The 24,445-nt window shown below is 38.2% G+C and overlaps 1 protein-coding gene across 1 annotated transcript in view; it reads right to left on the bottom strand.

Annotated features, from left to right (window-relative positions):
• Positions 1–11,910, bottom strand: part of RAD51C (RAD51 paralog C) — a 30,948-nt gene extending 19,038 nt beyond the window's left edge. The window contains exons 1-4 of the mRNA XM_007449064.1: positions 11,791–11,910; positions 9,659–9,917; positions 8,904–9,070; positions 7,307–7,440 (exon numbers count right to left, since the gene is read on the bottom strand). Of these exons, the coding sequence (XP_007449126.1) occupies positions 7,307–7,440; positions 8,904–9,070; positions 9,659–9,917; positions 11,791–11,908 (678 nt within the window). The 5' untranslated portion in view covers positions 11,909–11,910. The remainder of the gene's footprint in view (positions 1–7,306; positions 7,441–8,903; positions 9,071–9,658; positions 9,918–11,790) is intronic.
• Positions 11,911–24,445: the final 12,535 nt, after the last annotated feature.

Genomic DNA, 24,445 nt, shown 5'->3' with positions numbered 1-24,445 from the left:
AAAATTAGGAATCCAAGAGAGTTTTAAACTCTTTATGTTTCAGAAACATTTTGTGTAGTGTAATTCCCTTCTGCCAGCAGTTCTTTCCTTTGTGCAACTAAAAAAGAAGAAATTTTGGGTAAATGGACCATGGGATGACTCCATTTGATATTCCTTGTTTTCTTACTATTCACTGACACTAAGAGTGGTTTATTAGAGATATGAGGTCTTTCCCATATCACAAATAAATTGTTCAGTGTAGAAAAATGAAAAAACTGAGGATGTATCAAAATACTATAATGTCGGCAAAATAACCATATTTTCCATTTTCACAAAATAAGGCTCAATAAAGACCCCATAAAGAAACAATATAAGAACATAAAAATTGTGAGAAGCACTGAAGAACGTACTTCCTGTCACAACCAGTCATCTAGATCTCTGGTCTCTTTTACCTCTTAGGGAAAAATCCTGATGTAAACAAAATGCAAGAAAATTCTGTAATAGTCAACCTTATGGTCCATATTTTGAGGAAAATACAGAAATTTATTTATTTATTTACGGCCACACCGCATGGTTTGTGGGGGTTTAATTCCCTGACCATGGATCGAACTCAGGCCCTTGGCAGTGAGAGCACAGAGCCCTAACTACTGGACCACCAGGGAATTCCCCAGAAAATAATTTATAACCAGCAATAAATGGTAACTAGAGCTCATCAATGAATTTGGTAAAGTTGCAGGATACAAAATTAATACACAGAAATCTGTTGCATTTCTATACACTAACAACAAATGATCAGAAAGAGAAATTAAGGAAACAATCCCATTTACCACTGCATCAAAAAGAATATATACCTAAGAATAAACCTATCTAAGGAGGCAAAAGACCTGTACTCTAAAAACTGTAAGACACTAATAAAGAAGTCAAAGATGACACAAACAGATGGAAAGATATACCATGTGCTTAAATTGCGAGAATCAATATTGTCAAAATGACTACACTACCTAAGGTAATCTACAGATTCAATGTAATCCCTATCAAATTACTAATGGCATTTTTCACAGATCTAGAACAAAAAAATTTTTAATTTATATGGAAACACAAAAGACCCCAAATACCCAAAGCAATCTTGAGAAAGAAAAATGGAGCTGGAGGAATCAGGCTCCCTAACTTCAGGCTCTACTATAAAGCTACAGTAATCAAAACAGTATGGTAGTGGCACAAAAACAGAAACAGACCAATATGAAACAGGATAGAAAGCCCAGAGATAAATCCACACACATATGGTCACCTAATCTATGACAAAGGAGGCAAGAATGTACAATGGAGAAAAGACAGTCTCTTCAGTAAGCGGTGTTGGGAAAACTGGACAGCTACATGAAAAAGAATGAACACCATACACAAAAATAAACTCAAAATGGATTAAAGACCTAAATGTAAGGCCAGACACTATCAAACTCTTAGAGGAAAACATAGGCAGAACACTCTTTGACATAAATCGCAGCAAGATCTTTTTTGACCCACTTCCTAGAGTAACGAAAATAAAAACAAAAATAAACAAATGGGACCTAATGAAACTTAAAAGCTTTTGCACAGCAAAGTAAACCATAAACAAGACAAAAAGACAACACTCAGAATGGGAGAAAATATTTACAAATGAAGCAACAGACAAGAGATTAATCTCCACAATTTACAAGCAGCTCATGCAGCTCAGTATCAAAAACACAAACAAGCCAATCAAAAAATGGGCAGAAGACCTAAACAGACATTTCTCCAAAGAAGACATACAGATGGCCAACAAACACATGAAAAGATGCTCAACATAGCTAATTACTGGAAAAATGCAAATCAAAACTACAGTGAGGTATCACCTCACACCAGTCAGAATGGCCATCATCAAAAAATCTACAAACAATAAATGCTGGAGAGGGTGTGGAGAAAAGGGAACGCTCCTACACTGTTGGTGGGAATGTAAATTGTTACAGGCACTATGGAGAACAATATGGAGGTTCCTCAAAAAACTAAAAATAGAGCTACCATATGATCCAGCAATTGCACTCCTGGGCATAAATCTGGAGAAAACCAAAATTCGAAAAGATATTTACATGCACCAAATGTTCATTGGAGCAGTATTTACAATAACCAGGACATGGAAGTGACCTAAATATCCATCAACAGATGAATGGATAAAGAAGATGTGGTACATATATACAATTGAATATTACTCAGCCATAAAAAAGAATCAAATAATGCCATTTGCAGCAACATGAATAGACCTAAAGATTACCATAGTAAATAAGCCAGACAGACAAATATCATATGGTATCACTTATATATGTGAAATCTAAAAAATGATACAAACTTATGTACAAAACAGAAACAGACTCACAGACTTAGAAAACAAACTTAGGTTACCAAAGGGGAAAGGTGGGAGGAGAGGGATAAATTAGGAGGTTGGGGAAGAAAAAAAGGAAAAACAGAAATGGTAAAAATTCATCAAATTCCTCAATAACAACAAAATCACAGGAAGCTAATCAATTCAGCAAAAAAATACACCTCTGTTGTTTCACTTTCATCATGCTTGTTAATGTAAGCAAAAATATCAACCAGCGTTTATGTTAAAACAGTACCTGTTCCTCAGTGAGGGGAACAACTTCTTTGCTGAACTGGACAGCCATCAAGTGCTTATTGGTAGCTTAATTTTGCCAAATAATGGCATAGGTCAGATATGGATAAATAAGTTTAGCAAAATTCAAATAGATGAAAACCTCATACATTGGTGGTGGGAATGTAAAATGGTTCAGCAACTGTGAAAAACAGTTTTGCAAGGCCTCAAAAAGTTAAACATAGAATTACCATATGATCCAGCAATTTTGCTCCTAGGTATATACCCAAAAGCATTAAAAATTGGTACGAAAACAAATATGTGTATACACATTTCATAGAAGCACAATTCACAAAAATCAAGAGATGGAATCAGTCTGAATGCCCATCAACAGAATATTATTGAGCCATAGAAAGGAATGAAGTTCTGACACATGCTATGAAGTGGGTGAACATTGAACATGTTATGCTAAGTGGAAAAAAACAGACAAAAAAAGTCACATATCACATGATTCCATTCATATGCAATATCCAGAGTAGGTAAATCCATAGAGACAAAAACAGATTGGTGGTTGCCAGGGGCTTTGTAGGGAGGGAGGAATAGGGAGCAACTCCTTGATGGGTAAAAGTTTCCTCTTAAGGTGACAAAAACATTTTGGAACTAGATACAGGTAGTGGTTGTACAACGTTGTGAATGTACGAACTGCACTGGATTGCTCACTTTAAAATGCTGAATTTTATTATGTGAATTTAACCTCAATAAAAAATCAAATCAACAAAAGCTTTCTGTAAGACTCAACTGGTTATACAGAATTTACAATAAAGAATACTGTACATTTGATTACTTGCAAATTGTGTGCTATACATCCTTTATATAAGCAACTTTATAATAAACTTATGTATGTATATATGTGCATATATTCTTTTCCTGGAAAGTCAGTCATTAAACATCTACCAGCATACCAATGGAGAGATAGGAAGACTCAGATCATAGATATATTTTTTCAGTGGTTCTCAAAGGCCAGAAGGCAGTGGGATGACAAATTCAAATTGCTGAAAGGAAAAAACTGACAACCAAGAATTGTATATCTAGCAAAAGTATTCCTCAAAAATGAAGCAGCAATTAAGAGACTCCCAGATAAATAAAAACAAAGTTCATCACTAGTAGACCTATTGTACAAGAAATGCTAAAAAGAGCCCTTCAGGCTGAAATGAAAAGACAGTGGACAGTACAGTAACTCAAATCCACACACAGAAATAAACAGCAGTAAATGTAACTATATAAATAAACCTAGAAAGTCAGCATTAATGTATCTTTAGTTTGTAACGCCGTATTTTCTGATATGCTTTAAATGATAACTGTATAAAACAGTAACTAAAAATCTGTGGTAATCAGCACACAAGGTATAAAGACATAATGTGTGACAATAACAACATAAAGAGTGTTAAAAGTAGCCATATAGCAGCAAGGTTTTTGTATATTGTTGAAACTAAATAGGTACTAGTTCAAACTATACTGCTATGAATTAAGATGTTAATTGTAATCCCCAGGGCAACTAATAACTAAAAAATATATAGTAAAAGAAACAAGGGAATCAAAATGGTATACTAGAAAATAACTGTCTAATAAAAAAAAGAAGGCAGTAATGGAGAAATTGAGAAATAAGGTATAAGGCATATAGAAAAAAAAATAGCAAAATGGCAGAAGTACCTCCCTATGAGCAAGCATGTTAAACGTAAATGAATTAAACTCTCCAATTAAAAGGCAGAGATTGGCAGAATGGATTTAAAAAATGTCCCAACTGTAGGCTTTCTACAAGAAACTCACTGTAAGTCCAAAGATACATATAAGTTAGGTGTGAAAGGATGGAAAAAGATATTCCCTGCAAACAGTAACCAAAGAGAGCTGGAGTGGCCAGACAAAAGAGACTTTAAGACAAATAATGTTACAAGAGACAGAGAAGGACATTGTATAATAATAAAAGGGTGAGTCCATTAAGAAGATATAACAATTATAGGGAATTCCCTGGTGGTGCAGTGGTTAGGACTTGGTGTTTTCACTGCCGTGGTCTGGGTTCAATTCCTGGTCAGGGAACTAAGATCCCGAAAGCCAAAAAAACCAAAAAGAAGATATAACAATTATAAATATATAGAGACCTAACAACAGAGCCCTAAAATATATAAAGCAAAAACTGATAAAATTAAAGAAAGAGGACTTCCCTGGTGGCATAGTGGTTAAGAATCCACCTGCCAATGCAGGGGACATGGGTTCGAGCTCTGGTCGGGGAAGATCCCACATGCCTTGGAGCAACTAAGCCTGTGCGCCACATCTACTGAGCCTGAGCTCTAGAGCCCGCGAGCCAAAACTACTGAAGCCCATGTACCTAGAGCCTGTGCTCCTCAACAAGAGAAGCCACCACAATGAGAAGCCCACGCACCTCAATGAAGAGTAGCCCCCACTTGCTGCAACTAGAGAAGGCCCGCGTGCAGCAAAGGAGACCCAATGCAGCCAAAAATTAATTAATTAATAATTTTTAAAAATAAATTTTTTTTTAAATCAAAGAAAGAAACAAGACAGTTCTACAGTAATAACTGGCAATTTCAAACAGCTCATATTCAATGATGGATATAACTGGACAAAAGATAAACAAAGAAAGAAAAGACTTAACAACACTATAAACCAACTAGAATTAACAGATATATGCATACAACACTCCACTCAACAGCAGACTACACATTCTTCTCAAGTGCACATGGAACGTCCTCCTGCATAGACCAGATGTTAGGTCACAAAATAAGTCTCAAATTTATAAAGACGGTATCATTGTTATCTTCTCTGACCAGAATGGAATAAAATTAGAAACCAACAAAAGGAAAAATTCACAAATATGTGGAAATCAAACAACACACTCTTTTTTTTTTTTTCTGCGGTACGCGGGCCTCTCACTGTTGGGGCCTCTCCTATTGCGGACCACAGGCTCTGGACGCGCAGGCTCAGAGGCCATGGCTCATGGGCCCAGCTGCTCCGCGGCATGCGGGATCTTCCCGGACCGGGGCACGAACCCGTGTCCCCTGCATCAGCAGGCAGACTCTCAACCACTGCGCCACCAGGGAAGCCCAGCACACTCTTAAATAAACAAAGAGTCAAAGAACTCAAAATGGAAATTAGAATGTACTTAAAGATAAATGAATATTAAAAAATAATATACCAAAATTTATGGGATACAGTAAAAGCAGTGCTCAGAGGAAAATGTACAGCTCTAAACAACTATATTTTAAAAAAAAAGGGAATTTCTTGGCAGTCCAGCAGTTAGGACTGCACATTCTCATTGCCAAGGGCCTGGATTCAATCCCTGGTTGGGGAACTAAGATTCCACAAGCCACATGGTGCAGCAAATAAATAAATAAATGTTTTTTTAAAAAGAAATAAATATCTCAAACCAATACCCTAAAATTCTACTTTAAAGAACCAGAAAAAGAAGAGCAAAGTAATCCCAAATAAAGTAGAAGAAAGCAATGAAAATTAAAGTGGAAATAATCAAAATAGACAAGAGACAAACAACTGGAAAAATCACTGAAATCAAAAGTTGATTCTTTGAGGGACTTCCCTGATGGTGCAGTGGTTAAGAATCTGACTGCCAGTTCAGGGGACACAGGTTCAAGCCCTAGTCTGGGAAGATCCCACATACCGTGGAGCAACTAAGCCTGTGCGCCACAACTACTGAGCCTGCATGCCACAACTACTGAAGCCCACGCGCCCAGAGCCTGTGCTCTGCAGAAAGAGGAGCCAGCGCAATGAGAAGCCCACGCACTGCAACGAAGAGTAGCCCCTGCTCGCCACAACTAGAGAAAGCCCGCGTGCAGCTATGAAGGACCCAACGCAGCCAAAAATAAAATTAACTAATTAGTTTTTAAAAAGAGAGATTTTTTTAAAAAAGAAAAAAAGTTGATTCTTTGAAAAGATCAACAAAATTGACAAGCCTTTAACTAAAGTGACTAAGAAAAAGAGAAAAGGTGCAAATCACTCCAGTCAGGAATGAAAGTAGGGACATTACTACTAATCTTATAAAAATAAAAAACAAAGAGAATATAATGAACATTTGTATGCCAAAAAATTAGATAACCTAGATGAAATGGACAAACTCATTGAAAGACACAAACTACCAAAACTGACTGAAGACACAGAAAATCTGAATAGGTTTATAACAAGAGATTGGATCAGTAATCAAAAGCCTTTCAACAAAGAAAAAATCAGGACCAGATGGCTTCACCAGTGAATTCTATAAAATGTTTAAAGAATTTACACCAATTCTTCTCAAAGTATTCTGAAAAGTAGAGAAGGGAACTTCCTAACTCATTTTATGAAGCCAATATTACACTGATACCAAAGCCAGACAAAGACATCACCAGCAAAGAAAACCACAGACCAATTACAGATGCAAAAATCCTCAATAAAATACTAGGAAACTGAATCTTGTAGTATATTAAAAGGATTATACATCATGATCAAGTGGGATTTATCCTAGGAATGCAAAGGTGGTTTAATATGAAAATCAATCAATGAAACACACCAGATTAATAGAATGATGGGTGAAAAAAGCCACATAATCGTCTCAGTTGATTCAGAAAAAGCATCTGACAAAACCCAACACCTTTCATGATAAAAACAATCAACTAATTAGGAATAAAAGAGAGCCTCCTCAACCTGATAAACATTGAGCCATACCTTTGAGTGTTCTGAAAGGAAGTCTGGAAGCAGATAAACTTGTGCCAGTAGCTCTGTGTAGTCACGACAACGAAAATAATAAATATGGGAAAGAATATTTTCAAGAGTGAAATCCTGCAAAGCTTTTGGGTGCTCTGAAATAAACAACAAAACAATTTTAAAATAGTTTTACCTGTCATTTCACAAACTATCATTTCATAATTCCTGACGTCTTATTTTCACCTTTTCCACTGTTTCCTTACATACTAGACTAGAAATTGTTTAGACACATACACAACTAGAGTTTTAATGTCCATCTTTTCATATTTCTAGTTATTGGCTTCCATTGAATAGAAGTAACACAATGGAATTTTTTTCTTGTTTTTTTCGTAAGACTCCAAATTAAAAGTTAAAAGGAAAAATGTTGAAAAGAAGCATATTTTTCCCTTAAACACCACAGTATAATTTGATATTTAAGTAGAAACAATGATATAAAATAAAATTCTCTCCTTAGATTTGTTTTTTTTAAAAATAACCAGATTGGTTCTGGACATATTTCAGAGAGAAACAAGTTAAAAATCATTGCATTTAAAAACGTACTTAAGTTTTAATGCTGAAAGAAAAACCAAGAAATTAAATTTCAGAAAATATTGCCTATTACAAATATACATTTAACCAGTTCATTTTTAACCAAAAAACAACAGCTTAATCACACACCACTCATTAAAAACTATATTCCAGTGCTACATCCACAATATTTATAAGATCTTAAGACACTATTACAAATTACACCTGTGACATGGATAGCTTACAGGACTTTCAATAGATATACTGGTCATTGGTTAAAAAGGACACCTAGTACTACAATGAAAATAAAAACATTCAGCTGATTATATTCATTTAAAGGGAATACAAACATCTTAGGAAAAGCATTATGTTTTTCAACATTTCTAGAGAAAAGAATAAGGACTGCACATCCAAAAAATAAAATACAATAAAGCAAAAGAAAACAGCCAAACCAGAAACCATTTAATTTTATGAGTAACTGAAGGACAAGAACTTGAAAACAAATTACCTTAAAACTTTTTTAATCTAACACTTTATTTCCACATAATAAGTGCAGAAAAACTTCCCAACACTTTTGACAGTACAATTAATATAGTTGTGAAGTCAATTACATACTACTCAGAGCCACATAAGGTCAATCAGCCTAATTTTCCAAACATTTCCAGACATGATTTTTCAAGGCCACCCTTGGTTTTTGGAAAAACCAGTATGAAAGTCAATATACACTGAATGCATCGACGCGACATTTAATACTTACAGTAAGGTGTCCAGTAACATTAGCTAACACCTGGCAGGCCAGAGCATGATGATTTGAAGTCATACATTGAAATACAGGTTTGTCCCAGAGCTCCTGCAGTAAAAAGTGAGGGCCATAAAAGGGGACAAAAAGGCCAGCCCAAGGTGTGGCATTTCTCAATTTGTAAGAGAAGTATGAGAGTTTAATACGAGTACACGGTCATTAAGCTTCATGTTCCAAATGGTCTCTTGCTTGAGATGGATACAAATGAAAATTACTTTTATTATACAGAAAAAAGAGCGCTTGCTAACTTACCTTCTCCCGTATGTGTTCCTGCTATAAGCTGCAGGTGCTGAATGCAGGCATTAGCAAGGTCTACCACTCTATCAACCATAAAACTCCCCTCTGTATCAATAAAAACTGCTTCACCTTCCACTCCTCCAAAACATTCTGGTATCTGCACATCTACTGCCAACTGCATACTGTCAAGAGAAAGAACTGAAATGACCAAATCAGTATCATGATCATCTAAGGCAGTGTTTTTCAAACTCCAGATCACAACCCATTAGATACCACTAAATATTTTATAGGTATAAATATACTCTGCAAAGTAACAGAGATGGCTGACTCTCCGCGGCTCCAAACATATGTGAATCAATTGATGAATGGATTAGGGGGAGGGTGTGCCTATAAAACCACAATTAAGGACTCTTTAGTGGTTTTTAGGCTTCTGGGAATGGAACCCTTTATTATACAAAAATCTACTTTCAAACATTTGGCTTTCAAATATAGTCTCAGGAATTAATTCTATAATAAAGTAGAAGACTGCTTGTTGACCCCACTGATCACACTATACTGTTGCAAAAGAAACACTTTTTAATATCAAAATAATTATATCAATTTATCAAGATGGGGCGCTGAAGTAAGGCAAATGTTGATTTGTTTGATGCACACATACAGACACACAAAATTAAGAGCACATACATGCCTTTTCTGGTCTCCTAACTGTATACCCACAACACAACACTCTGTTACTTACATAAATGTAAGAGGGGAACATTTGATTTTACCATAATTGTGTTTTTCCAACACCTGGTGCACCACAAATTTCTGTTGTTTTGGTTAAGGGTACGCCACCCCCAAGAATATTATCTAGTGCTGAACAGAAGGTAATTATGAAACTCTGGGTATGCTCCTGCTCAAGAAGTTCCAGTGCTGTGCACTTCTTGCCTGACTCAGCTGTACCAGAATAACTTGTTTTATTTGTGAGACATTCTCTTCGTATAATTTGCAGAGTTTCTAAGGCTTCCTCTTTAGATATCCCAACTTCTGAAAGTAAGAGACAGAAACAAAAACATCTGATTTTAGAAATTTAAAAGTCATATGTTATTGAGTTGTCTTCATTAATTAATTTTTAAATAACAAGAATGATGCCAAGAGTACAGAAACATAAAAATGTAACATTCGATTATTTAATTTTTCAAGTTAATAAAGGCATTTATCTATGTTTTCTTAGTCTTCACATACTTAAAAGATTTATCTATTACCTCAGAAACAGAATTGAGAAACCTAAACCTCTAAAGCATTTCTGAGTACCTACAAGAGTATCTATCTCAGAAGGTAGAAATGAAAATGTCCTTTTTTTTTTCCTTTTGGTCCTTTTACTATCTCTTTGGTCTTTTACCATCTCTTTTGGTCTTATGAAGCCATAATAAACTTGCTCTCATAAGGTATACAAATTATTTTTCAGAAAAGAATGAAAAATGGCCTCTTTAACTGCCTAAAACAAGATGCAGATTTAAGAAGTGCATGTGCATGTATTATTCATGAAAATATTGGAATGAAAAATTCATGGATCACTGCAAACTATTTAATAAGAAAAATTAGTTGATGCACCAATAGCTTAAACAATACACTTATGCTTCCTCAACTATACAATTTCATTCCTGACAACATGGCCTAAGAAGTAAAATGGAAATTACAAAACAAGCTGCTTATGGAAAAAATAATGGAAAGGATATCACTTATGAGTTTGATATATCAGTGCTTGATTGGGTAAGGATATGAACTATAAATTTGGTGCTAACAAAAGACATTAATGGTGCTAAGGAAATGAAAATTCCATCCAATTTAAGAGCCTTAACTCGTCTGATTACTTAGGTTTGTCATTCCTGACTGCACCACTTACTATGTAGTTACTATGCACGGGCAAGTTACTTCTTTAGGCCTCAGACTTTTCTTCTACAAAATGGGAATGAAACAACACACATAAAAACCTTGGTAGAACACTAAGCCCATCCAAAATGCTTAATAATTGTTAGCTACTATTATCATTCGATTCTCTCATTTTTTTTTGTAAAACCAACCTGTTGAAAGAAAATGAGCCCATCAAACTTTGGGGGATACAGTCTTTGGCATAAGACTTAAGACAAATAGTTAACATTGGGTTTACAACATTTGTTCTTGAGTGGAGAGTTGAAACCTTATTTTCCATCGTTAAGGGCAATGACTTAAAATTCTGTTCTATCTTAATAACACAGTTCTGGGCATACTGTTGTGTAATGTGCACAGTGAGAGGGACTGCAGACAGCTTCATTTTTGTGTACCTCAGAAGAAAGTGGTTCCCACCAACATATAATCTACAGTGTTCTGGAATGTGAGTTTGGGGGTTTTTTTCAGTGAATTACATTAAGAGAAGCGGTGTCTTCTTTCTACTGCTTTCTCCAGGTTCTGGGGATTCTACTCCCTTTGTCACTCTTAATTTACCTCATCCTATCACGAACAGTGCATTTCTTAAATTTAATCCCTGCCCCTTGGATTTTGTAACAGCGAAAATTAGCCTGTCTGGATTTCAATCCTGCCTCCACAACTTCCTAGCCCGCTCATAATGAAAAGTTACTTAGCCTCCCAAGCATCAGTTCCTTCATCTATATACTGAACATAATAGTCCACGTTAAAAGGGTTCTTTTGAGTATAAATGAGATAATCCTCAGAGGCTTCAGCAGCCACTGGCAGAGAAAGCAACTGGTGAATGTTTCCAAGACCACAGTTCTAACCATTCAAACCACACTTAAGTGGAGTCAAGGAGCTATTTCACAGTGTAAACGCGGCGGTGGGCGGCGGCAAAATCTGGCCGAGAACGGGGATGGAGGCGGCCCCGACAGCGGCCAGGGTGCCTCAGCTTGTAATGGGAGTCCGTTACCTTTGCTGAGCTCGGAGGGTTTCACCTCTAGGAGTTCCTCAGCAGTCTGGAAACCTGCAGACACCAGCTTCACCCGCACCGCTGGGGATAGCGGCAAACTCACTAAATCCCGCTGCATTTCAAAGCCGAACACCTACGCTCGCAGTTGCGCAGACGCAGAAGCGGCCAAGCCCGCGCACGCGCACCCGCCGCGCCACGTGACGTCAGACGTAAGGCGGAAGGGTGGGGTCCGCGGCGTGGCTGCACGCGGCCTTGGGCTTTGCGGCTGTGCGGAAGTCTGGTCACTTTTACATATGTTGCCCCGTTTCCATCGTGATTCTTCCAAATCCCATTTAAAGTTTGCATATCAAACGTACATCCTGACAATAAAAAGATGGATGGAGACCGCAGGATGCAAAGCCAGGCCCAGTGGGTCTTACCATATTTCCTCACCTCCACCCTGACCTGTTGGGTGGAGGCCTCAGGGTTGTTAGTAGGAATGATCTCCCCGAATGGGAGCTAAGATACGCACAGACACTGGCATGTTACCGGTTTGGGGTACATAACAGTCGTATAAAGAATACTCTCCATCCCCGTAATAGGGTTCCAGGGTCTTGGGTCTTCTTGCCGGGTGTCCCCCTTGCTAGGCCCCCTCACCTTTCCCGCCCTCGCTCTCGCGAGGGATTGTGGGCCAGCCCCCCAGAGCCGCTGGGCGCGGTCGGCGCCAAATCCCCGCAGCCCCCCACGTCTTGACGCGCGCGAGTGGAGTCTGGAGCGTGATGGTTTGAGACCGTTAGTTCTTCACGGCCTGCCTAGAAGTAGCTGGATAAGTAAGCAAGTATAGTCCCCATAGTGGGCTGGGCATGGGCTCCTCCGGTCCTTGAGCGGGAGGAGTTGGGCTACGCAAGAGCTCCTATTCTGGTACTGAGTTGGTGAGGGACCACTTCTAAAATAGAGAATTTGGGGGCGGGGGGATTGAGAGGCGGTTTGGAAGGTGGCTTGCGAAGTCTTTCCTTGCCCAGGAGAGTATAATTTAAGGGAGAAACTCATTCCGTTCCTTTAGGCGACGATTCTTAGCCTTGACTTTTCTTCCTAGCTTAAAGGAACTCCCTAAATATTGCAAATCAGAGCCCTTTAAGTACATAAGCTCTAAGGAAGGAAATGTGCTGACCGCTTTAGCAAATCCTACACATTTCCAATGCTCACAGCCATGCCGCAAGGAACATAAGGACATGGAATCTCAGAGCAGTTTTTTTGAAACCAAAGTTAAAACATAGTACCCTTTTTTCTTCCCTGAGCCACCTCCAAATTGTGAGGTAGCTCTTGGAGTGGGGGTGGGGGGAAAATTCTAGAAGTGTGTGTCCCCCATTTGATAGGGCAGGAAAAGTCTGGTAGGACTAGTCAAAATGTGGTTTATTCGCCACTCTGTACGTTGCTTATCTTCTAGTGTGTTACACATCTGGACATACAGGGAACATTACATAAATGTTGTCCACTGGGAGAATTCATGCTTACACTTATCAAGTAACCAGGGTCCCGGGTGAAGAAGAGATGGTGTTAACATACTCAGGGATAGCTCTTCACGTCGTTCAGTGAAACGCAGTGGAATGGGTCGTGTTAGAACTTTGTTTCATTAGCAGTGGGGAGTTAAACTAGTCGACTCTATCTGTAGTTATACTGTTACGCATCATTAATATCTTATCCTGACCCTTGAGTTGCTATAATAATTATTGTTTTCATCATCATTCTTAAGATATCTTTAATGCAGTTTGCTCTATAGTCAGGCTTTCAAACTGGGATCCAGTTTTATGAGGTCAGGCGCCAGGAAATAACGCTGTGGGATTTTTACGGAAGGTGCACCTTCCTATACTGTCAGGTTTTCTCAAATATTTCTTTAGAGAGGGAAGAATTGATTGAGTTAAGTGGTGAGCCATTTAAAACATTTTCTATTAAACAAGCATTAATATATTGTAGAGTAAAATGCAAGTATAAATTTTAAGATAAACGTAATAGTTTGAAGAAAGATCCAGTTTAAACTGGATATTTCAGTAGTCTCCCAGATTTTCCTGCGAGTATGTTATTATTTTCCTTTGCAATTTGGGGTTACTTGATTTTGAGAAGTACTGTTATGGGGAAACAAGCATGAGCTTTGGAGTCATACAATTTTGGGTTCGTATCCCATCTTGGGAAATAACCAACTGTGAAACTTTCAGCAAGTTTCTCAGTTTCCTCGCCTGCAAATGGAAGATAATAATATTTCTTCCATTAGGGGTTGTAAGAAAGATTAAATGAACAAATATGAAGTGTTTAGCACAGAAAAGGTACATAATAAATCTTAAGTTTTTTCTCCACTTAAAAATATTATAATATGTATATTCAGTCGAATAAAGCCTTATTGAACACCTAGCTCAGCAGAGTGCCAATACTATGAGCCTTTAAAAGAAAAACAATGCCTACGGCTGTAAAGTGCCAAAGAAAAGTGCTTTTACGTATTTTATTTTATTTGACTTGATCCTTATAGTAATCCTGTGAACAGTTTACCCAGGTCCCAATTTAAAACTAGCACATTGAAGATTGGATCACTTAAGCAACATTAAATATTTAACCACTAGTTTTGTGCAGGGTGACAGGACTAACAAAAGAATCTATGCCCTCATGGAGCCTTAATCAATCAGGATTATTATTGAGTTGTGTTGCCTTTCTGACTTGTGTTGTAATCTAGATACAATTCTAAGGGTAGGCATGAGCTACCGATATGCTGTCAATGTCTATAATTAAGTATTCAAATAAGGGCACATTTTCATGCTGAGTGGGCTATTTTCTAGAGCTATGGGAGAGGAAAAATGTGAATATTTCTGTTATAGCTGAGAAGTTTACTTTCTTTTAGCATAAGAACATAGAACTTTTAAAACTGGTGACCTTGCGTGTTCAAGTGAATTTGAGAATGGGAAAGATAAATGAGTGCTGTTTGGAAGAAAAAACTGTGAATCAAGGTTTAGCTTTAGAGATGGTTGTGATAAAGTTTAAGGCCTCAAACATGTGTATTTGGAATAGCAATATCAATTTCACAAGGCCTTGTACAAAATGGGAGCTCAAAATATTTGTTGTCCCCAAACTCTTAAACATTGTTCTCACTTGACTTCTGTGATGCCACATCTCCGATTTCATTCCTAGGCATCTGGCTTTTCTGACTCCCTTAGAATTTTATCCTCCATAACCAGGGCATGAAATGTTACTGTAAGGCCCCATAGCTGACCTTTCACTGACTATCCAGTTCTGTTGTCTCCTCTCCTTTCTGGTTCTTTCATTCTCTCTCTGTCTCTCTGCTCTCTTATTCACATTCACAGTTCAGTGACTATACGCCAATAATTTGTAAATTTATTTTTCTAGCTCTAACCTGTTCTCTAACCTCCAAATGCAAATATCTAATTGCATACAGCACAGTGCTAAATCTCCAACTCAGCCTATCTTAAACCTAACTCATTATCTTCAGCCCATCCCAAAATCTTTTTGTCCTCTTCGTGCATTCCTTGCCTCCGTGAACTGAATATCCATCCTTCCATCTGCACAAACCAGAAACCTAGGAATCTTCCACACCTCCTTCCCTTTTAGTCTCCATGTTCACTATAACCGCAAACCCTATCAATTTTCTCTCTAAAATATCTTGATCATGTCCATGTCTCTTTTTCTAGGCCAAGCTGTCACCATTTCTCTCTTTTTTTTTTTTTTGAAGATTTTTTTAATGTGGACCATTTTCAAATTCTTTATTGAATTTGTTACAGTATGGCTTCTATTTTATGTTTTGGCTTTTTGGCTACGAGGCATGTGGGATCTTAGTTCCCCGACCAGGGATCAGGGATCAAACCCGCACCCCCTGCATTAGAAGGTGAAGTCTTAACCACTAGACCTCCAGGCAAGTCCCCACCATTTCTCTTATAGGTACTGCAAGAGCCTTTTAGCAGGTCTCTCTGCATCTTGTCTTCCCCTTCCCTCTAGTCTGTTCTTCTATGCTGCAGACAGGGTCCTTTCTAGAGTATATTTCATTTCCTGTAACTCCCTATTTTGCTCTTGGGATAAAGACCAAATTTCTTAATAAGACTTACAAAAAGTCTTGCATGTTCTGGCTCCTGTTTACCTCTTTAGTTGCATACTTTCCCTCTCTCTCCTTTACTCTTTTTTTTTAAAAATCTATCTACCTATCTATCATCTATCTATCTATCTATTTATTTATTTTGGCTGCCCTGGGTCTTAGTTGCAGCATGCAGTCTTCTTAGTTGTGGCATACATGCAGGATCTAGTTCCCCGACCAGGAATCGAACCTGGGCCCCCTGCATTGGGAGCGTGGAATCTCACCCACTGGACCACCAGGGAAGTCCCATCTCACCTTTACTCTTTACACTCCAGCCACTCTGGTCTTAATTCCATGTGTGTGCCACAACGTGCCTCTCTGCTTCACCCAATTAACTACTATTTATCCTTCAAATCTCAGCATTCATTGACCTCTTCTCTGACTCTGAACCTCTACCTCCAACAAGCCCCCTTGAAACTAGGTCAGATCTCCCCTTTAAGGCTCTCATAACACCAGATGTCTTTGTGTGATCATTTATTTAGCATATGTCTACCCAACTAGAATGAAAGATTCAGTAGAGCAGGGACCATGTGGATTTTACTCGTTTTCCTAGAGCCCCTAGCTCAGTGTATGGCTTATAGGAGGTGCTCAGTATATATTTGTTAAAAGAATGGAAGATTAGGTGATTGACCTCTCTCCTTATTTTTTTTTGTTTTGTACTCTTAAATAGGTGGAAAATATGTACGTGTAGGAAGTAGAAAACAAATAAAATACCAAAAATATAAAGAATATAAAACTAATTTATAGACCTTTTCTTTTTTATTTTATTTTGTTATTTAAAATTTTTTTAATTGAAGTATAATTGATTTACAATGTTTTAGGTATATAGCAAAGTGATTCAGTTATACATATATATATTTTTTCAGATTCTTTCCATTATACACTATTACAAGATATTGAATATACTTCCCTGTGCTCTACAATAGGTCCTTGTTGTTTATCTATTTTATTTATAGTAGTGTTTATCTGTTAATCCCAAATTCCTAATTTAACCCCCTGCCCTTTTCCCTTTGGTAACCATAAATTTGTTTTCTATGTCTGTGAGTCTATTTCTGTTTTGTAAATAAGTTCATTTGTATCATTTTTTTTAGATTCCACATATAAGATTCCATATATATATATATATATCATGATATCATATGATATTTGTCTTTATCTGACTTACTTCACTCAGTATGATAATCCCTAGGTCCATCCATGGAAATGGCATTATTTCATTCTTTTTTATGGCTGAATAATATGTCATTGTGTGTGTGTGTGTGTGTGTGTGTGTGTGTGTGTGTGTGTAGATATATACCAGATCTTCTTTATCCATTCATCTGTCAATGGACATTTAGGGTGCTTCCATGTTCATAGATCTTTTCTTCAGTTCATGTTACTGAACCAAACTTGGGTCGACTCACCATGCACAGTAAAGCCAATCTACTGGCACTGGGTTGTGGTGAAGGAAAGTATAGCATTTATTGTAAAGCCAAGCAAGGACTATGGGCAGCTAATGATCAAAAGACCCAAACTCCCCAATGGCTTAAAGACAGGATGAGAGAGACGGTTGTGGGGTGCTTGATCAGCTCATGGACATTCTTCTGATTGGTTGGTGCTGAGGTCATTGGGAGTCAACATCATCAGCATTCTGGTTCCAGCCTGTCTGGGGTCAATGTACTTGTGGTCAGCATGCAGTTAACTTCTTTCACCTTTGGGGGTTTCAGTATCTGCAAAACAGCCCAAAGATATGGCTCAGAATATTATCTATAGCCCTTGAGGAGGAGCTAAACTTCCTTGACTTTGTTTATTGGCTATCAACAATTATTATTTTGTTTTGCTTGACTGTTTTCTTTTGTTTCTGCATTTTCTCACTTCTCTGATTAAATTCGCTCTTTGGAACTCTTGGAAGGCCTAGGAGGCTAAAGTTTTTCTACAAACAAAAGGCAGGCAGAGGACATGGGGACAGGGGTTCTGTCCTGGGAAGGCCCTATAGGGTCCTGCTCAGTTACAATCCCCCACTTTTCTTCGCTACCCCACAGTCTTGAGGGGAAACAGGTGCAGGACCAGAAAGGGAATAAAGTTCTGGATTGAGAGGTTAATCATAAACTCAGCAGAGGAACTCAGTTTTAAGGGGACTCAGTTTCACTCAGAGATAATAATGTTAACATTTTGGTTTATTTTAATCTTCTTACAACTTCATATAATGCATTTATTTGAGTTATGATAGTTGTGATCAAATTGTGAAGAAATGTATATATCTTGTTTTTCACTTAATATTTTGTCAAAAACTTTCTCCATATGATTAAAAACTATTTTAAAATTAAGTTTAATGGCTGGATATTATTCAGTCCTAAGGCCCATCTTTCTAATCAGTAGCCTATAAAGACAGTTGAATTATTTCCAGTTTTTTGCTGTGATGAGGTACTGTGTGCTCTGGAGCTCGCTTTTTTGAGGATGCCCATCTGTGCCCTTGTGGTTACTCTCAAGCGTGTGCTCTCTCTCTGTCTCTCTCTCAATACATTTCTGGTAGTAGAATTCCTAGGTCATAAGGTATGCACATTTTCATTTTGAATCTTTTTTTTGGCTAGGCTGCACGGCTTGCAGGATCTTAGGTCCCTGATCAGGGATTGAACCCTGGGCCATGGCAGTGAAAGCATTAAGTCCTAACCACTGGACCACCAAGGAATTCCCCATTTTGAATCTCATTGCCAAATGTTTGCACGACTTACACTCCTACTAACGGTGTATGAGGGCTGGTTTTCCTGCCTCCACCCTAGCACTGGCCTTTAGCAGTCTTTAAATGGTGATTTTTTTTAAATTGAGGTATAATTGACTTTAAATGGTTATTATCTTTTATGACTAAGAGAGGTTAAAAATCTTTTCATATAATAATTTTATTAGCCAAGTGTATTTTATCATTGTAACTGTCTCTTTATATCATTTGCCCACTTTTAATTTTTAATAGTGGCAAGATACACATAACATAAAATTTACCATCTTTGGGAATTCCCTGGCAATTCAATGGTTAGGACTTGGTGCTTTCACTGCTGTGGCCCTGGATGCAGTCTGTGGTCAGGGAACTAAGATCCCACAAGCCACGCAGCATGGCCAAAAAAAAAAAACCAACTTTTTTTTATGTCTTAACCATCTTTAAGTGTAAGGTCCAGTAGTGTTAATTATATTCACAGTGTTGTGCAACTGATAGCCACAACTTTTTTATCTTGCAAATCTGAAACTCTGTATCCATTGAACAACAACTCACCATTTCCCCTTCCCTTATATAAGTGGAATCATATAGTATTTGAATTTTTATGACTGATTTATTTCATTTAGCTTAATGTCTTCAAGGTTCATTCATGTTATAGCATGTATCAGAATTTCCTTCCTTTTTAAGGTTGAATAATACTCCATTGTATGTATATACTACATTTTGTTTATCCATTCATCTGTGGGTAGACACTTGAGTTGCTCCTACCTCTTGGCTATTGTGAGTATGCTGCTATGAACACTGGTGTATGTTCTTTCCCACTTTTTAAGTAGGCTACTTTTTTTGGCTACGCTGGGTTTTCGTTGCTGCACAGGCTTTCTCTAGTTGCAGTGAGCAGGGACTACTCTTCGTTGTGGTGCCTGGGCTTCTTATTGCAATGGCTTCTCTTGTTGTGGAGTGGTGGCTCAGTAGTTGGAGTTCGCAGGCTCTAGAGCGCAGGCTCAGTAGTTGTGACGCATGGGCTTAGTTGCCCCACAGCATGTGGGATCTTCCCGGACGAGGGATCGAACTCGTGTCCCCTGCATTGGCAGGCAAATTCTTAACCACTGGACCACCAGGGAAGTCTCTAACTAGGCTACTTTTAATTTAAAATATGTATTTGTAATAGGTCTATGTTTTTATTATTAGAAACAATAACTAATGTTTATTATGAAAGGCCAAGCATTCTGCTCAGTTTTGTTTGATGTTAAAACCCAAAATCCAGGGACTTCTGTGGTAGAGCAGTGGTTAAGAATTTGCCTGTCAAGGCAGGGGACACGGGTTCGAGCCCTGGTCCGGGAAGATCCCACATGCCACGGAGCAACTAAGCCCGTGCGCCACAACTACTGAGCCTGTGCTCTAGAGCCCACGTGCCACAACTGCTGAGCCCTTGCGCCACAACTACTGAAGCCTGTGCACCTAGAGCCCGCCCTCTGCAACAAGAGAAGCCACTGCAATGAGAAGCCCGCACACCACAATGAAGAGTAGCCCCTGCTCGCCACAACTAGAGAAAGCCCATGCACAGCAATGAAGACCTGATGCAGCCAAAAATAAATTAAAAAAAAACATGAAAGGGCTTCCCTTGTGGCGCAGTGGTTAAGAATCCACCTGCCAAGGCAGGGGACATGGGTTCGAGCCCTGGGCCAGGAAGATCCCACATGCCACAGAGCAACGAAGCCCGTGTGCCACAACTACTGAGCCTGCACTCTAGAGCCCGCGAACCACAACTACTGAGCCCCCATGCCACAACTACTGAAGCCCACGCGCCTAGAGCCCGTGCTCCACAACAAGAGAAGCCACTGCATGAGAAGCCCGTGCACCACAACGAAGAGTAGCCCCTGCTCGCCGCAACCAGAGGAAAGCCCGCATGCAGCAACAAAGACCCAACACAGCCAAAAAAAATAAAAACATGAAAAACCAAAATCCATATGCTGCCAACTCTCTCTCATATGCATATTGTATCATACAGGCTATTTACCTAATCTGTATACTGCAGATATCTTCCCACTTTGTCATGTATATTTAAACTTTATGAAGTTTTCTATTTTATTGAGGTTATGTATATGCAAACTTACATTTAATTCTTACTTTGGTAACATGCTTAGAAAGTCTTTCTTTTCTTGGGAATTCCCTGGTGGTCCAGTGGTTAGGACTCTGGGCTTCCACTGCAGGGGGTGCAGGGAACTAAGATCCTGCAAGCCATTAGGCGCAGCCAAAAAAAAGTCTTTCTTTTCTTCAGAATTATTATAAGCATAATCATCTATATTTTTTCTACATATGGTTTATGATTTAATTTGAATATTTTAATATATCTGATTTTTTAAAATGTAAAGTAGGAGGAAGGAAGGAAGCATTTTTTTTCCTTCTTTCCAGTGGTGAGCCAATTTTCTAAGTATTCTTTATTAGGTAATTGATCTTTTTCCCTACCTATATGAAATACTACCTTTATCATATACTTTTTTTTTTTTTTTGGCCGTGCTGCAAAGTATGAGGGATCTGAGTTCCCCAAACCTGAACCCCTGCAGTGGAAGCTTGGATTCTTGACCACTGGACCACCTGGAGAAGTCCCTATCATATACTTCTATGTACGTAGGTCCTATATTCCTGGTATAAAACCTATTTAGTTATTGTGTATGTTCTTTTAATATTCTATTAGATTCGGGTCATAAAGATTTTATAGGCTTAGTTAAGAGATTTGCATTTTTGTTCATAAGTAAGATTAATCTGTGAGATGATTACATCTATAATACTTTTTTGGCAGCAGAGTTTTGCAACCTTTGTAAAATGAACTAAGAAGCTTCTCTACTTTTTCTATGCTAACTTATGTTAATATTTAACATAAACTCATGTATTTCCTTATATTTTTCTCATCAAAGAAATGTTGTGGCTCTCCTCAAAGGATGTTAAGCTCTTCAGGGCTTCTGTGAGGATTGTAGCATTAATGTTTTAATGTGCTTGAGCTACAAGAGAATGGACAGTCACCTTTTGCCCTAAGGCAGACTGTCTTGGACAGACATTTTGATAACTAGGTCAGTAACAATGAAGTTCTCATGAAATATTGAAACTAGCCTTGTGAAGGACTCTGTTATCTGTTTAAGAAAGTGCTGCTAGGGAATTCCCTGGTGGTCCAGTGGTTACTTTCACTGCACCAAGGGCTTGGGTTTGTTCCATGGTCAGGGAAGTAACATCCCACAAGCCAAGCAGCCAAAAAATAAAATAAAATGAAATCAAATGAAATGTAAAGTAAAATAAAATAGCACTGCTAGCACTATTACAATAGCAAAGACATGGAAACAACCCAAGTGTCCATCAACAGATGACTGGTTTAAGATGTGGTCAGTGTGTGTATATGTGTATATGTGTGTGTGTGTGTGTGTGTGTGTGTGTGTGTGTGTATAATGGAATATTACTCAACCATAAAAAAGAATGAAATTATTGCCTTTTGCAACAACATGGATGGACCTAGAGAATATCATACTATGTGAAGTAAGTCAGACAGAGAAAGACAAATACAATATATCACAATACAGAATCTAAAAAATAATACAAATGAATCTATGTAAAAAACAGAAACAGACTCACAGTCATAGAAAACAAACTTATGGTTACCAAAGGGGAAAGGAGGCAGGGGGAGGGAAAAATTAGTAATATGGGATTAACAGATACAAACTACTATACATAAAATAGATAAGCAATAAATACTTACTATATAACACAGGGAACTAAATTCAATATCTTGTAATAACCTATGGTGGAAAAGAATCTAAAAAATATATATGTGTGTGTGTATGTGTGTGTATATATATATATATATATATATATATATAAACTGAATGACTTTGTTCTATACCCAAAACTAAGACAATATTGTAAATCAACTCTACTTTATAAATAAATAAATAAAAGGAAAGCACTGCTACTCACAGATCTTCTGAAAATGGCATTTTGAATTTAAGAGTTGTTTGGTGATAACAGTAGTCTAGTTCATAGATACCACTTTTTTCCCTTATGTGTGTGGTTCCCAACCAGATTTCAAGATGTCTAACTTCTATTTCAGAAAACAAAATGCAGATATTTTGTTTCTAGATTACATATGCATGTATGTTTATGTATATGTGTATATGAGTATATATGTTACATAATACTTCTTTCTTTGGAGGACAGAGTTTATAAAAATCAAACTGGTAGACAGACTTCAGGAATAGCTGCAGTTCACATCATGACCTCCTTCTTCCACCCACCCCAGTAGTTTTTCCTCTCTCCATCTCAGATACCTCTGTGTTCTCAGTTATTGCTTGCTGGTTTTTAATAAGATAATTTTTACAAATAGTGTTATTTCTTTCTGATTTAAAAATACAAAACTTGGGAATTCCCTGGCAGTCCAGTGGTTAGGACCCAGTGCTTTCACTGCGGTGGGCCCAGGATCCACCCCTGGTGGAGGAACTAAGATCCTGCAAAAGCTGTGTGGTACAGGTGGAAAAAAAAAAAAAAAGATATAAAAACTCTGGTTAATTTATTTTGGTGGAGGAGAGAATACCAGAAGAGTCCTTCTGTAAGATAAAAGGACTTGGGAAGTAGGGTGGTTCTAGTGTGATTTTGGAGAGACAACTGAAGAACAGTTAAACTTGGAAACTCCAATTCTAATATACACTGATGCAGGAAGGAGAGGATTAAGAAGAATGATAATATTGATTATGTGGACGTGGAATATGTGATACATTAACCACTACCTGAGACGGGATTTGCTCTTTTTGAAGTGGCTAATATAGTGTAGGAAAGCCCAGGAGTTTCTTTTTTTTTAAATTTATTTAATTAATTTATTTTTGGCTGCATTGGGTCTTCGTTGCTGTGCGTGGGCTTTCTCTAGTTGTGGCGAGCAGGAGCTACTCTTCATTGCGGTGCACGTGCTTCTAACTGCGGTGGCTTCTCTTGTTGCGGAGCATGGGCTCTAGGTGTGCAGGCTTCAGTAGTTGTGGCTGCGGGCTCAGCAGTTGTGGCACATGGGCTCAGTAGTTGTGGCTCAGGGGCTCTAGAGCACAGGCTCAGTAGTTGTGGTGCACGGGCTTAGTTGCTCCGCGGCATGTGGGATCTTCCTGGACCCCTGCATTGGCAGGCGGGTTCCCAACCACTGTGCAACCAGGGAAGTCCCCAGAGTTTCTTGTAGGATAGATTGATTCTTCAGTAGTCTTGTTTTGGATTTCAGATACCCATGAAAAAGCAAACGAATGACCCTGTGCTTGTAATGTTGGGCACAACAGGGTTTAAGGATAAATCAAAACACAACTTAGTCTTGCTTAGGAGAGGAGACACTCTTGATCACAAAAGTGATTTCCAACAGTGAGGGTCATCACACTCCAGCTGAACAGACCCCCTACGGCTTATCCAAATACCTGCTGTAGGAGGGAGCATTTTGTGAGTTTTCCACTTACTTGGTTCAAAATTAGAATTAGTGTTTGTGCAACTGCTCTTGCAAGTGAGGGTGATCATATGCTGCATATTTGAAAGAGCATATTTTGTACTTTTGCTTGAAGCTTTGAACTGACAGCCTATTTTTAGCACTTCCTGGACTGAATTTTTTAATGTACTTTTGCCAAATTTCATCTTTTCAGACTTGCTCTTTCTGTTACGTGAATATCGGCTTGCTGAACTGCGCCAGAATCACAGCGACGTCATTAGCTCCAAGCCCTTGAAGGAAGGAACGAATTTGTTACCTTTATATCCGTAGAGCGTCTTTGCCTTTTTCATTCCACTAACTATACCAGGAAAAGGACGCTGTGAATGAGATCAGCAAAAGGGGTGTGGAACATGTAGATAAGAGC

The sequence above is a fragment of the Lipotes vexillifer genome, unplaced genomic scaffold (genome assembly GCF_000442215.2).
Source record: "Lipotes vexillifer unplaced genomic scaffold, Lipotes_vexillifer_v1.1 scaffold433, whole genome shotgun sequence".
Classification (NCBI taxonomy): Eukaryota; Metazoa; Chordata; class Mammalia; order Artiodactyla; family Lipotidae; genus Lipotes; species Lipotes vexillifer.
This window is presented reverse-complemented; position numbering and strand designations above follow the sequence as displayed.